This window comes from Pleuronectes platessa, chromosome 5, assembly GCF_947347685.1.
Source record: "Pleuronectes platessa chromosome 5, fPlePla1.1, whole genome shotgun sequence".
Taxonomy (NCBI): domain Eukaryota; kingdom Metazoa; phylum Chordata; class Actinopteri; order Pleuronectiformes; family Pleuronectidae; genus Pleuronectes; species Pleuronectes platessa.
In genome coordinates, this window is record NC_070630.1 from 26,272,408 (window position 1) to 26,285,696 (window position 13,289).

At 38.0% G+C, this 13,289-nt stretch overlaps 1 protein-coding gene across 5 annotated transcripts; it reads right to left on the bottom strand.

Moving 5' to 3' along the window:
• Nucleotides 1–1,557: 1,557 nt before the first annotated feature.
• LOC128440671 (cylicin-1) lies at nucleotides 1,558–12,282 on the bottom strand. 5 transcript variants are annotated; one of them, XM_053423453.1, is made up of 31 exons: nucleotides 12,159–12,282; nucleotides 11,482–11,630; nucleotides 11,018–11,116; nucleotides 10,316–10,420; nucleotides 8,835–8,925; nucleotides 7,741–7,793; nucleotides 7,526–7,648; nucleotides 7,304–7,384; nucleotides 7,077–7,190; nucleotides 6,681–6,791; nucleotides 6,106–6,154; nucleotides 5,944–6,005; nucleotides 5,794–5,851; nucleotides 5,578–5,696; nucleotides 5,298–5,375; nucleotides 5,024–5,095; nucleotides 4,832–4,918; nucleotides 4,643–4,714; nucleotides 4,417–4,518; nucleotides 4,195–4,302; nucleotides 3,979–4,080; nucleotides 3,745–3,864; nucleotides 3,560–3,658; nucleotides 3,404–3,466; nucleotides 3,224–3,295; nucleotides 3,079–3,132; nucleotides 2,765–2,857; nucleotides 2,545–2,634; nucleotides 2,375–2,464; nucleotides 2,234–2,278; nucleotides 1,558–2,051 (listed from the first exon to the last, which is right to left on the bottom strand). In XM_053423453.1, the coding sequence occupies exons 1-31, from the start codon at nucleotides 12,178–12,180 to the stop codon at nucleotides 1,605–1,607; spliced, it is 3,030 nt and encodes a 1,009-aa protein (XP_053279428.1). In that variant the 5' UTR covers nucleotides 12,181–12,282; the 3' UTR covers nucleotides 1,558–1,604. The 5 variants fall into 5 exon arrangements, with proteins under 5 accessions (XP_053279428.1, XP_053279429.1, XP_053279427.1 ...); XM_053423454.1 differs by having other exon boundaries at nucleotides 3,766–3,864; nucleotides 5,578–5,699; XM_053423452.1 differs by having other exon boundaries at nucleotides 5,578–5,699.
• Between the last annotated feature and the right edge of the window lie 1,007 nt (nucleotides 12,283–13,289).

The following is a 13,289-nucleotide window of genomic DNA, read 5'->3' on the forward strand; positions in this document are numbered from 1 at the left end:
AAACATGTATACATAATATACTTAATAACTATAGGAAATTAAATCTGTGTGCTGGTAGAGGGGGGGACTGGGTAACTGGTTTGTATGCAATTACTTGTGGTAAGTGGTGAAAGAAGTCTTCAGATTACAAAAAACACCGTACCACAAAAAACCACTGCATTAAAAGTTGTATTCATTTAAACGTAACAGAGTGATTTCAGTGAAAACTCTAAAGGACTCAGATGCAGAGTGGCTCTTTTCAGTATTTGGCTATTTAAACATCATATAACTGCTGCTGTGTCTCAATTCAAGAGCTGCGTCACAGCAGCGCAGTCAGACTGTCACATCCCTGATAAATATAGGCTGCAATGGGTGAAACCTGTATGGGCCAACCTATCCCAGGGTTCATTGTGCTTCAGTGACAAAGAGGTAATGGTGCGAGCAAGCAACGAGAACTCCAACGTTGGATCAACACATTCCAACGAGAACTCCAATGATTGATCAACACATTCCAACTTGAACTAAAGATCCACATGTTAAAACGCCAATGGTAATTAAACTGTCTTGTCTCAAGCAGTCGTATGAATTTGTTGGAATGAAAAGCCCAATGTTACTCTGAAGTGTTAAAGAGTGGAAGTATTAAAGTCAGACTATAAATAAAAAAATAAAAAATCCAGTAAAGTACACGTTCATAAAGCAGGTATACTTTACTAAATGTTTTGGTTTGATTATTATTTATATAACGTTTCTAATTACATTGTTAAAATATAGTACATTTTTATTAATATAATGCACATTGTTTTAGCTAAACATTTTCTTAATACTGATAAAATCTTGGGCGAAGAACAGGATGTTTTGGTGTTTTTTATGTCATATCATCACCAGATGAGGTAAACACCTTTATTTTGAAGTTATTGTCCACCACTTCCAAGACAGAACACTGGAAATGTGGGAGAAGGCACCAGTTGTATAAAGTCTGGGTTTATTTGAGTCAGACAACACACCTTTTACATGGTAACCAGCCTTCCTGTTTGCATTTCACAATATTAAGACTATAATTTGTAGGATTTCTCAAATGTTGTCAATGAAATAACTCAAGGCTGACATAACAAGTGAAATAACTCGATTCTTCTCGTCTGTTAATACTTTAGTTCCTGCGCCGTACCTGACAAAGTTGACATGTAGAAGTACGGGAGGCAGCATATGTTAAATATGCAGCCTGTGAGTTACTGTTTAGCCACTGCCATTAATAGAGCAATACTACTACTACTACTACTACTACTTTTAATAATAATAAATACAAGACACAAAACAAATAAAATCATTATTTTATTCCCTGAACCAAGCGTTTGTAATCATCTCCTGTGATTGTGAGTTGACAATTCCTCCACTCATGTGCTTTTTTAATACAGAGTGATACAATTATTCTTCAACCTGAACATTTCATAATGTCCCCATGCATCTTTACCCAGTAACCTCTGTTTTAAACAGAACAACCACCAAAAATTACTCCTTTTATTTTTCATGGTGAGTGATCTTTTTTTTGTAATTGCATTAAATCAGGGAACTGAGCATTCAACTGTTTCAAGTGTCCTGTAACACGCTTTTTGAAACAAGTAACGTATTTATTTGTAAGGCTTGGCGCCTCTCAGCAGATCACTTGAGGTGAGGTGGGTTGTGGGACGTGTCCCTGCTTCTCCGTACCGCCGCGGGCTCCCCATCAGGGACTCCATGGGGCTGGGAGGTCTGCGAATGTAGACCCGTTCTCCGATATTCACTGAGGTAGCAGGGACAGCAGGGACAGCTGGGACAGCAGGGACAGCAGGGACAGCTGGGACATCTGGGACAGCAGGGACAGCAGGAACAGCTGGGACAGCTAAGAAGGCTGAGACTCTGGAAGGATCCAGTTTTAAGACAGGTTTGGAGGGGAGTGACACATAGGAGACGACACCTGGAGAGACACCGGGCTTTGAGCTGCTGCCGCTGCTGCCACTGGGGGCAGAAAATTCACCACAACCTGAAGCTGAATCTTCCACTTTTGGGTCACTGCTTTGCTCGCCATTAGGATTGTCCTGTAATGACATTGACACCAACACACAAAGGGGCTCTGTGAATGGGAGGCTGAACCGTCTGTGAGGACATATTCTGTCAGTTTCCTTACTTTGAGGAAAAAATCTGTTTAACCCGACAATTCATTCAAACTTGTAATCACCAATGATAGTTTTCACAGAATCTATATCATAAAAAAACTTACAGTCTTCTTCTTCTTATCAGTTTCACTTCCTGAAGAACCCGAACTCTGCAAACAGGAAGCAGGGGGAAAAATGTCACCTTCGCTGGGGATATGATTTCATTATCTGATGATATTCTCATTTGACTAATTTGAGTAATTTACCTTTTTCTTCTTCTTTTTCTTGTCCTTCTTGTCCTCCTTGTTTTCCTTGTCGCTGTCACAGGAACTATCAGATGAACTGGGGCTGGAGTCCTGCTCAGATTTAAAGGATGTCAATCACCTTTTTTTAAGGACAAAGTGAACAAACACTTTAAAACCACATAGTAAATTACCTTCTTCGTGTCCTTCTTCTTTTTCTTCTTCTTGTCCTTTTTCTTCTTCTTTTTCTTCATGTCATCATCACTACTAGAAGACTCTGAGTCCTTGAACATAAATAATAACTATGTTACCGTATTGCCTATTTTCAGAAGAAATGCACCATTTTAATACGCACAGGAAACAACACTTATTAATTTTAATATTCTCAAAAAATACGCATACACATTGCTTTACCTTTTTCTTGTCTTTTTTTTTCTTTTTCTTCTTATCCTTTTTCTTCTTAGTCTTTTTCTTCGTATCGTCATCGCTAGAGGAGTCGGAAGAATCCTAGAAAGAGAATAAAAAAATTTGTTTCATTTGAACCGTAGAACCACACAGTGATGAGTTATCATATTATTACCTTAATATTCGCATTGAACATGCTATGAGTCTATCTCGCCATCTATCTATCCATCCATCCATCTCAAAAAGTTCATAACACTGAAAATGTAAACACATTTCATCAACTGAAAACCTGGGATGGAAAACAAAAGATGAGGTGTTCTCACCTTCTTTTTCTTCTTCTTGTCCTTCTTCTTCTTCTTTTTCTTATCTTTCTTTTTCTAAGATAAGACAAAAAGATGTTGGATTGTGCAGGTGCTACATCTCTTTACTGTGTGGAGTGTACAGTGTTGTACATGTGTGTCACCTCACCTTGTCATCATCACTATCAGAGGAAGAGGAGGATGAGGAGGGACAGGAGCTGTCATCAGAAGAGCTGGACTTCTACAAGTGTTTGTTCATGGATGAAATTTAACAAGTATCAGTTAGAGAACAGAGGTAAATAAACCATTATTACAACACAACACATTATAAGTAATCCATCATGTTTACCTTCTTCTTTTTCTTCTTCTTCTTGTCATCTTCACTGTCAGAGGAAGAGGAAGGGCTGGAATCCTGAAAACCAAAAGAAACAATAATGATATAATACGATACCAAACAACCAATCAAAAACATCCAAAAACTGTAAAACACAATAGTATTAAAAACCTTATCCTTCTTCGTCTTCTTTGGCTTCTTCTTCTTCTTCTTCTTCTTCTTCTTCTTCTTTTCATCTTCGCTATCAGAGGAAGAGGAGGAGCAGGAATCCTGTAAAACAAAAGCACTGAAAATGATTTATAATTAACAATATACACAATATATAAAAAGCATAAGGACACAAACTTAATACACACAAAGGTTGTGAAGACAGAAACCTTATCCTTCTTCTTCTTTGTCTTCTTCTTTTTCTTCTTTTTCTCCTTCTTTTCATCTTCGCTATCAGAGGAAGAGCAGGAAGAGGAAGAGCTGGAATCCTGTAAAACGAAAGTGGCAAAAATAATTTAATATCTATATAATACACAACTGAATCAGCCTAGAAAAAGCACAACAAAATAATTTAAATACAGAAATGTTTTGAAAATACAAACCTTATCCTTCTTTTTCTTTGGCTTCTTCTTCTTTTTCTTCTTCTTCTCCTTCTTTTCATCTTCGCTATCAGAGGAAGAGCAGGAAGAGGAAGAGCTGGAATCCTGTAAAACGAAAGTGGCAAGAATAATTTAATATCTATATAATACACAACTGAATCAGCCTAGAAAAAGCACAACAAAATAATTTAAATACAGAAATGTTTTGAAAATACAAACCTTATCCTTCTTTTTCTTTGGCTTCTTCTTCTTCTTCTTTTTCTTCTTCTTCTCCTTCTTTTCATCTTCGCTATCAGAGGAAGAGCAGGAAGAGGAAGAGCTGGAATCCTGTAAAACGAAAGTGGCAAGAATAATTTAATATCTATATAATACACAACTGAATCAGCCTAGAAAAAGCACAACAAAATAATTAAAATACAGAAATGTTTTGAAAATACAAACCTTATCCTTCTTTTTCTTTGGCTTCTTCTTCTTCTTCTTTTTCTTCTTCTTCTTTTCATCTTCACTATCAGAGGACGAGGAGGAAGAGGAAGAGCTGGAATCCTATAAAACAAAAGCAGCAAAAACAATATGATATGAATTTAATTCACAACTGAATCAGCCCAGAAAAAGCACAAACATAAAATTATGAATATAGAAAAGTGTTGTTAAGACTGAAGACACAAACCTTATCCTTCTTCTTCTTTGTCTTCTTCTTCTTTTTCTTCTTCTTCTTTTCATCTTCGCTATCAGACGATTCCTGTAAATTAAGAGCAAAGAGAGTGACTTAATATATATATACAATACACAACAAAACCACACATTAACTATACAAGTAAAAAAAATGTATAAACAGAAGTTTTATGAAGAAACTAACCTTGTCCTTCTTCTTCTCCTTGTTCTTCTTCTTCTTTTTCTTCTTCTTTTCATCCTCGCTCTCAGAGGAAGAGGAAGAGCTGGAATCCTGAAACACAAAATAATAGACAATGATTAAATACTATTACAATACACACCTGAAACCACACACAGAGTACAACAAATGTAATACACGTGTCGTGAAGAAACAAACCTTCTCCTTCTTCTTCTTCTTCTTCTTTTTCTTCTTATCATCTTCACTATCTGAAGAGGAGCTGGAAGAGTCCTGTGTATCATATTGAAACGATCACATTTACACTTCCAAATAGTTATATTTTTTTGTCATGACTTTTATGTCAAGAGTCAAGTAAAAAAAAAGAAAAAGGCATAATGTGATATACAGCCCAATCCATAGAAGGTGACTGAGGGAAATAACACTTTCAGCAGATATATACTGATATATAAAGAGATTTCATGGCTCTCTATACCTTTTCCTTCTTCTTCTTCTTCTTTTTCTTCTTCTTATCCTCATTATCATCGTCACTGTCTGAACATGAACCAGACTCCTGTACACACAGCAAATTATTATAATTTTTTACATCACTGTGGATTTTGATCTTTACACTATAGGATAACAATATTATGTTGTAAATATTGCATTAGTAGCCGCTGGTGATAACATACTAGAGCAATTGCAATGCCCATTAAAGGGCATTAAAGGGAGACTAATGCATACTCTTTAATGCAGCATGCATATAGCACAATTACCTTCTCCTTCTTCTTCTTCAGCTTCTTCTTCTTCTTCTTCTCGTTATCCTTGTCGCCCTCTCCCTCATCATCACTCAGGTGGCCTTCCTCAATAGCGTCATGGAATGCCTCTGTCCCCCCTGCTGGACAGGAAACATCATTACAACCAATACAAAAACACTTTCACTGACCCTGACTTTGCGTTGATTTGTTTAATTTGTGTACAAGCACACGTACCAGCTGATGCAGCGCACAGCTTGTCTTTGCCTGCTGCTTTAAGCTCTTTGTCTTTTGCCTGTCAGGACAAAAGAGAACAGTAACTTTGTATGTGTTTGTACGTATACAGGAATATGTGCGGCATGCAAACAGTTTGTGCGAGTATTTCACCTTCTCAGCATCTCCATCTGTCTTTTTATCTCCTTCAGTACTTGGTCCTGCAGTCTCATTTTCTGCAGAAAGGGACAGAGTTCAACATTGATGCGTCAACACAACAAACAGTGACGATTGCTGCTGTGATTTCCAGGCGTTGGAAATAAGGTGAACGCTCACCAGCTGCTGAGAGAGCGACCACACTGCTGAGCTCATTCTGCTCTTCATCCTGTGAATTCACACAGATACAATCAAGCTTAGGCTGAGAATATATACTATACCTCATTTCTCCCTACAAGTCTACACACACTCACACAAACACACACACACATACTAGACATATAACACATTAGAACACGTCCTTGTTGATAAATAATGAGAAATCATTGTCCACACCGACTTGTGTCTGGAGCAGTGAGGAATTTGAACAAATATGAGGCGAGGTGTCAAGACAGTGTGTTAGAACTATGTAACGTAACAAGCCGTTCTCCTGCAGGCCTTGACAGGCACACAAGCTTCTACATTTTTTTCTGAGGAGGTATGTGCAGAGTTGAGGAGTTAGGTTCGCTCGCTGCTACAAAGTGAAGACTTCAAAGTGAACACGTCATGCTTAGCGAATGGAAGAGTTTAACCCAGATCCTGCCTGATAACACCTGAGCCTTCTTTATGCAGATATCAAATAAAATTGTGACCGGAAAATTTACATTTAAAGGCATTGATGTTTTTTAAATACAATAAATTAACATATATTTAACCTTCTTATCCTTCTTCTTCTTCTTTTTCTTGTCCTTTTTCTTCTTCTTCTTTTTCTTATCTCCATCACTGTCAGATGATGAGGATGAGGATGAACATGAGGAGCTTGAATCCTGTGTAAATAAAACAATACAAAAATTCAGTTTACTATTCAGAGTACAGCAAGACTAGCGCTTTATTCTGCAACACAAATCACACATTATAAATAATCATAAATATGTCATTCGCAAGAAAGAACAATCTATATGTGACTTGTGACTTACTATTCATAACAAATATAAATATATTACAATATCTTTCTGTGGAATCCTCCCAGTCTTCAGTTACATTTTAAATTACAGAATCACTTACCATTATAGGTTGAAGGCTGAAATGACAAAACAGACACTTCCCTTTACCTTTTTCTTATCTTTCTTCTTCTTCTTCTTCTTCTTGTCCTTTTTCTTTTTCTTCTTGTTGTCTTCGCTGTCAGAAGAAGATGATGAACAGGAGGAGCTATCTGATGAAGAGTCCTGTAAAATGAAGGAGAAGAAATTAAATGACGGATTTAATAATATTAACATTGTTTGTTCTTATACAGACACAGGAACTATTATATTGGTTAATTCATATCAATTATATTTACCTTCTTCTTTTTCTTTTTCTTCTTCTTCTCATCTTCACTGTCAGATGATGAACTGTCAGATGAAGAGGAGGATGATGATTCCTGCGACAGAGGAAGCACAGCAAAGACATGAATTAATGTAAAGCAGTGTCAATTATATATGAATGTTTCATTGTTTTCATTACATATGATTCATAAAATAATTTTTTCGTAAAATGATTCATTATGATCGTGTTACTATACCTTCTTTTTCTTCTTCTTCTTCTTATCCTTATTCTTCTTGTCTTTCTTTTTCTTGTCCTTCTTCTTCTTCTTCTTCTTTTTGTCTTTCTTCTTGTCATCCGTATCATCTGATGAGTCCAAATCCTGAAAAAATAAACAAAGTAAAAAAATATTAAATGACAAATGTAACATCACAAGCATGCTAGAAATGGAGAACGGTTTGTTTCCTCTCTCACCAGGCTGTTCTTCAGACCCTCTCCACACACCAACTCCGTCTGGTCATCAGGACCTGGAAATATTCAAACAGTAACAATTTAAAGCTTCTCTTTAATAAATGAAAATCATGTATTCATACATCGTTAGTTGAGAAAACTCTCCCGAACTATATATTTGATTTAGAAAACAAACATATGTGGACAATCATGAAGTTCTATACATAGTTTAATGTAATTCTGTTTATTTCTTCACAAAAGCAGCCAATTGTGTAAAAAAGTAAGTTTTAAAGTGACTGAAAGAAAATCAAAATGTGTACGTTTGAATAAGTTCATGAGTTGCTGAGAACACAGAACTTGAAAGACGTCTATGAACCGTACAGGTGATAATGTTGGAGATTGATGAGCAGCCGCAGCTGACTGTCACCACATACAGGCACCAGCTTAGAAGACAATTTAATTACTGGAGAATCTGCACTAACTGGAAGTATCAGAAGCCCCTCAGCAAAAAATACCACCCTCATGCTCAAGCTGCAGCGCAAGCTTACCTCAACTGAAGAAGAGAGTATATAGGCATATATCACATCTTCATCGACTCCACTTTAACTGCTTTATTTAGTCATGTTTATATGTTTATGAGCCCAATGAGAAAGAGGACATTTTTGTTTTAAGTAAAACAACAGCAGACGAGATTTAATAGAATCATCCACTTGTTTTTTCTAAATAACCTTAGACATTTTTTTTGTTGGAAGACAGGAATACATGCAAGTGTATTTCTTTGGGCGGGACTGACTTTATGCATTAAATACTTTTGTAATTGCAATTTTAAACTGTGTAAACTGATTACACAGCAGTAATATGTATCCAATATGGTTTTTGTATGTTAGCCTCTTCCGTAAGGCTCGTTTAAAGCTAAGTGTAAATTGCAGACTTATTTATGTTGTTTGATCTGTGTCGGGGCCCTACATATGTACAGGTACATGGAATTTGTTGTTTTGCTTGTTTAGACAGAATAAACAGAGATTGCCTCAAAATACATTCATTCATTTTTCATCAAATAAATCACAGCACAAACATCGCTCGACAACAGCTAATGAGATTCACTAAGGTTCTCTTACCAGACTGAGATATGATAACACTGTCCCAGACATACTCTTTCTTCTCATCCTTTTTCTTCTTCTTGTCCTTTTTCTTCTTCTTCTTGTCATCCTGCAAGGTAAAGTCGATTTGTTCATGACATCAGTTAAAAAAAAAAGATCTTTTATATATATGTGCATGTGCATGAAAGTCATTTTCAAAATGAGTGTTCCATTTATTTTATACTGTGTAAATAAAGAAAACGGATTGGATCAGGCTTGGGTGTTTCCTACAAGATATAGATAAAGAGTTTTCTTCACTAGGGTCAGATAACAAACGCCCGCACCTACTATGATGGTGCAGCCAAAACCAACACGAGAGAAATTATACGTACAGACTTTAAATATGACTCATACAATATTACAAACTGGATACATGAGTATACAGCACAATAACTGTGTAATTACTTTCAACATGGACTCACAACCACATATTTAAGGTTTCTAGGGAGTTCCCAATCCAGATAACTCTGCACAGATCACACATATTTTTTTTAATTGCTGTGACATTCTGTGTTAGATACAGAGGGTGTGTCTAACTCCGTCTCTGGGTGTGTCACTCTCCTGTCAGATACCGCCCGCTATCAGATCCAGGGCATTTGCGTCAAGTCAAATGTATTCTAGTAAGAACTGGTCGCCTCTAAGTGAACAGATGGGGTGGTAACTACATTTTGTGAATAGTTTCACCACAAAGTTTATCTTGACCTTTGTTTCTCTCTTTTGTGTTCAGAACTTGTCACTTTCTTTTCCTGACTCTCCTGATTTCCGCCCACACCCTCAGAAAACACCCCAGTCATCATGCTACCGTGTGACTGCAGTCACATGAAGCAGAAATGTTACCAAACCACTTGAAAAAAAGGTGAAATGCTTTTTTCCTTTTTTTCCTCTTAGTTATTACAAATCTGAATCTGTTGACATAGCAGGTCTGGGGATGATTCATGTTCTTATCCCACATCTTTCAGAATAAAATGACATTTTTATTTATTGATGCATACAGTCAGATTGAGAGCCATTCCACCCTAAATATGCTCGTATTGTCAGCTCTGACAAACCCACATATCCTGACCTAAGGCGCTGACATAGTTAGAAGGGACAATCAGTCCCCTGTAAGCTGTTGTGAAAGTGTTTGTGCTTGTGGCACATGAATGCATTTAGCAGTGCCTCAGGAAAGCAAGAGCTCTAAATCTCAGGGATTAACAACAACACAAAAACTGCACTGTGGAACCATCAGATCAACAGATTCTTTGACTCAACTGAAAGACTCCCAAGAGCGGAGCATCGAGCGACATAGCTCCTCTCATAATGATCGACGCAGAAATCAAGTCTCAGGAAAGCTATGTGCTATTGGAAGAAATGTGACAACTGTGACATGTTGTTGCCAGACAGGAGATGTGAGGAGGCAATATGCCCTCACACTACCTCGGGCTTCCTTGTTCAGCACCTACGTCCTAAACACAACTTACCTCACTGTCACTGTCACTGTCTGAGGAGCTACTCGAAGAAGAGGAAGAGGAAGAAGATGAGGAGGAGGAGGAGGAGGATGAAGAAGATGAGGAGGAGCTGGAAGCCTGTGCAGAAAGAAAGGGAAATTATTGCTCGACCTGTTGTACACAGGCTTATTAATACACACCTTTGTTGGTGAAAGTGCAAAATGAGAATCTAAATGAAAGAGTCACTAAAGAAACAGTTGAGTGAGACTTTGTCAGCCACACTTAGAGGCAGCTCTGTGGCTGGCAGCAGAAGGGAAGGGCTCTTCAGACACTTGGCAACACACAAAGGAACTACACAAGCAGCCATTTTACAAATCACACCCACACAAACACACCCACACAATGCTGCAAAAGTGACAGTTGACATGAGTTATAAACCAATTAATTTGTTTGGATATTCTCTGCTGTTTGATTGGCCGTTGCTAGGCGCAGCCCACACGGCACAGCCGCCCTGTGGCAGATGTCAGGATTGTGCAAACTCATGATTTCTGCAGCCTCACCTGAGCAGAATCCACTCACCCTCCAGTAGCCAAGAGAGCTCCTGACTGTTGTCAAGTGACGGGATTTCATCTCATCATTTGACACTTTTCAAGAACTGACTTGGTAACAATATAGAACATTTCACAGTGAATATTGCTTGGTTAGCACTGAAGACAAGTATTTTCGGACACATACTTTCTTCTTCTTCTTCTTTAGCTTCTTCTTCTTTTTATCTTTCTTGCCAATACCCTCATCCTCGTCGGAGGACACAGAGCTGTCGAATGAGAACAGATCCTGGTGGCGAACAAAAAGAGAAAGAGCAGAGATTTGTTCATGCATCCCAGATGTGTTGCAGGTAATTATATTAGTAGTAGCCTCTGCATTGCTACACCAGATAAAGCATGAAGTTGCCCTACAGTTTGTTGTTATTGTTGTTCTTGGGAGGTTTTTCCAAAAGATATCCACTTAGGAATTGACTGGTACAATTCATCTGATGAACAGTCAAATTCTAGGAATATAACTTCATGCAATATCATGCAGCTGCAGCATAGAAGGGAAAGAATAAGCTAGGTCTAAACTGAGCTTCTAAAGAGTACAGGTAGAATATTTGATAGTAAAATACAATGGATCGCTGCACTTAAATGATTGCTCCTGCTCACCTGTCCATCTCTTGCTCCTGACGGGTGTTTAGGTTGAATCTTCTCTTCCAGACCTGCAGGCTCTGCCTCCTCGGCGAGGGGCGGCAAACCACAGGGCAGGGGGACAGCCGCCGGCTGCTCAACACCTGCAGCGGCTGCTCCACTTGGAGCTGAACAGCACAGTGTGACAGGAACAGAGATGTTTTGCAGACAGACGCCAGTTACTCAGAATATTTTTTATGAGCTGCCAGTGTCTACAAACTTTATCAGCCAAGTTTTCTATGCTGGTCGTATGAAAAATACTAAGGGACTGCACTTCCCTGTTGCTTCACTTCCCTAAACTAACCTATCAAATATAAAACAAATAAAAGCTGCCAAATAATTAAGGGATTTCTGCAGATTGTCTTTTTGCTGACCTTTGCCAGATATCCACTTGAAATACCAAAATATTATAAGAGTTGAGCAGTGCCAAAACCCTTAACAATACAGGGAAAGGAGAAAGTGTCTGTGCTATGTGCTATGTTATGTGTGTGACTACTTTAGTGTTAGGAATAATTCCATAAAACAGTAATATAGACAGTACTTTCAGAAATGATTGTCATCTGCTGATTAGAGCTAAAAAATGTCATGGAACAACACTGATCAAGCTCTAAACTAAGTCAAGTTAAAAACAAATCTTAGTTTAAAAGAGAACACACCTTTGGGGAGAATGGACTCCATCCAGGTCCTGGTCTCTCAGTCCAGGGGCCCAGGTCTCCTCTGACAGACCTACCTGGGCAGTTCGGTAACAAGGTGAGGAGCTGGACTTTTTTATGGGTGGGGACAACAGGGAAGTGTAAAGGACGCCAAAGTCAGACACCTCCCTTCACAGATTTCAGAATAAATTCCACTTTGAAAAAAAAACTACAAACACAAAAACAACTGCACCTACTAAGAACCTACCGTGCGCAATCTAGCTGTGAATGATAAATGTTTCTAACATATATATATATATGAGAGACAGCAGCTGACACAGTGTTTGTTTTTATTTCAGACTAATCCATACAGTGTTTTATTTTGAAAGAGGTATTGTCTCATTTCTGTGACGGTGTGTGAATGGTGAGGCCTCTGCAGCCAGAATGGCTGGTTTACCTGTGTCAACAGGTAGTGCCTGTTTCACTGGTGGGAGCTACAACGTATGCATGAGTGGAAAGTAACGTGGTAAAGTTTTGTCATGTTTAAACACAGTTTATACAGTTTCACGCCCGTATATGAAATGTATTGATCAAATTATATGATACACATTATAAATGATAACCCTGTTTCCTCTCAGCTCAGGAGGAGGGTTTGTTCATTGGTCTCTAGTTACTAATTACCTCTACTTCCTCTGCACATATATTTGTATTGCCACACACATCTTTTTGTAGTTGTAAATAAAATATATAGGTTTTTTCTTTTTAGTTTACTATGGTGAACTTATATTATTTTTGTATACAACACCTACCTATATACTTATGGCAGTCTATTTATGCATGTAAGTACTTCTATTAAATGTTTGTGTTTATTCTACTGCCCTTTTCATTCTCTTGTCTACTTCACTCTGACTTGTGTCAGCAAATGTCCCGATCTGCGATCAATACACTTTATCTGATCTGATCAAACATGGTGAACCCTGATAGAAATCAGGTAATGCTGCTGTGTCGCCCCCCAGAGGACGTATAGAGCGTTCACCACAGTGTCACGTCTTACTTGTCAAACTTCATAATCATGTTCCCTTCCAGCTTCCGTAGTTAAATAGTTCTGTGAAGCTAGCAATATCTATGTTAGTCAACTCCGGAAATAGGAATTGA

Bases quoted from the DNA above. Each gene is read 5' to 3' on its own strand.
- LOC128440671 (XM_053423452.1), bottom strand. From the start codon at position 12,180: ATGGAGTCCATTCTCCCCAAAG. The intron at 3,133-3,223 runs GTGAGGTGACAC...GTCTTATCTTAG, and splicing joins CTGATAGTGATGATGACAAG to AAAAAGAAAGATAAGAAAAA. The intron at 2,279-2,374 runs GTAAATTACTCA...TCCTGTTTGCAG, and splicing joins AGAAAAAGAAGAAGAAAAAG to AGTTCGGGTTCTTCAGGAAG.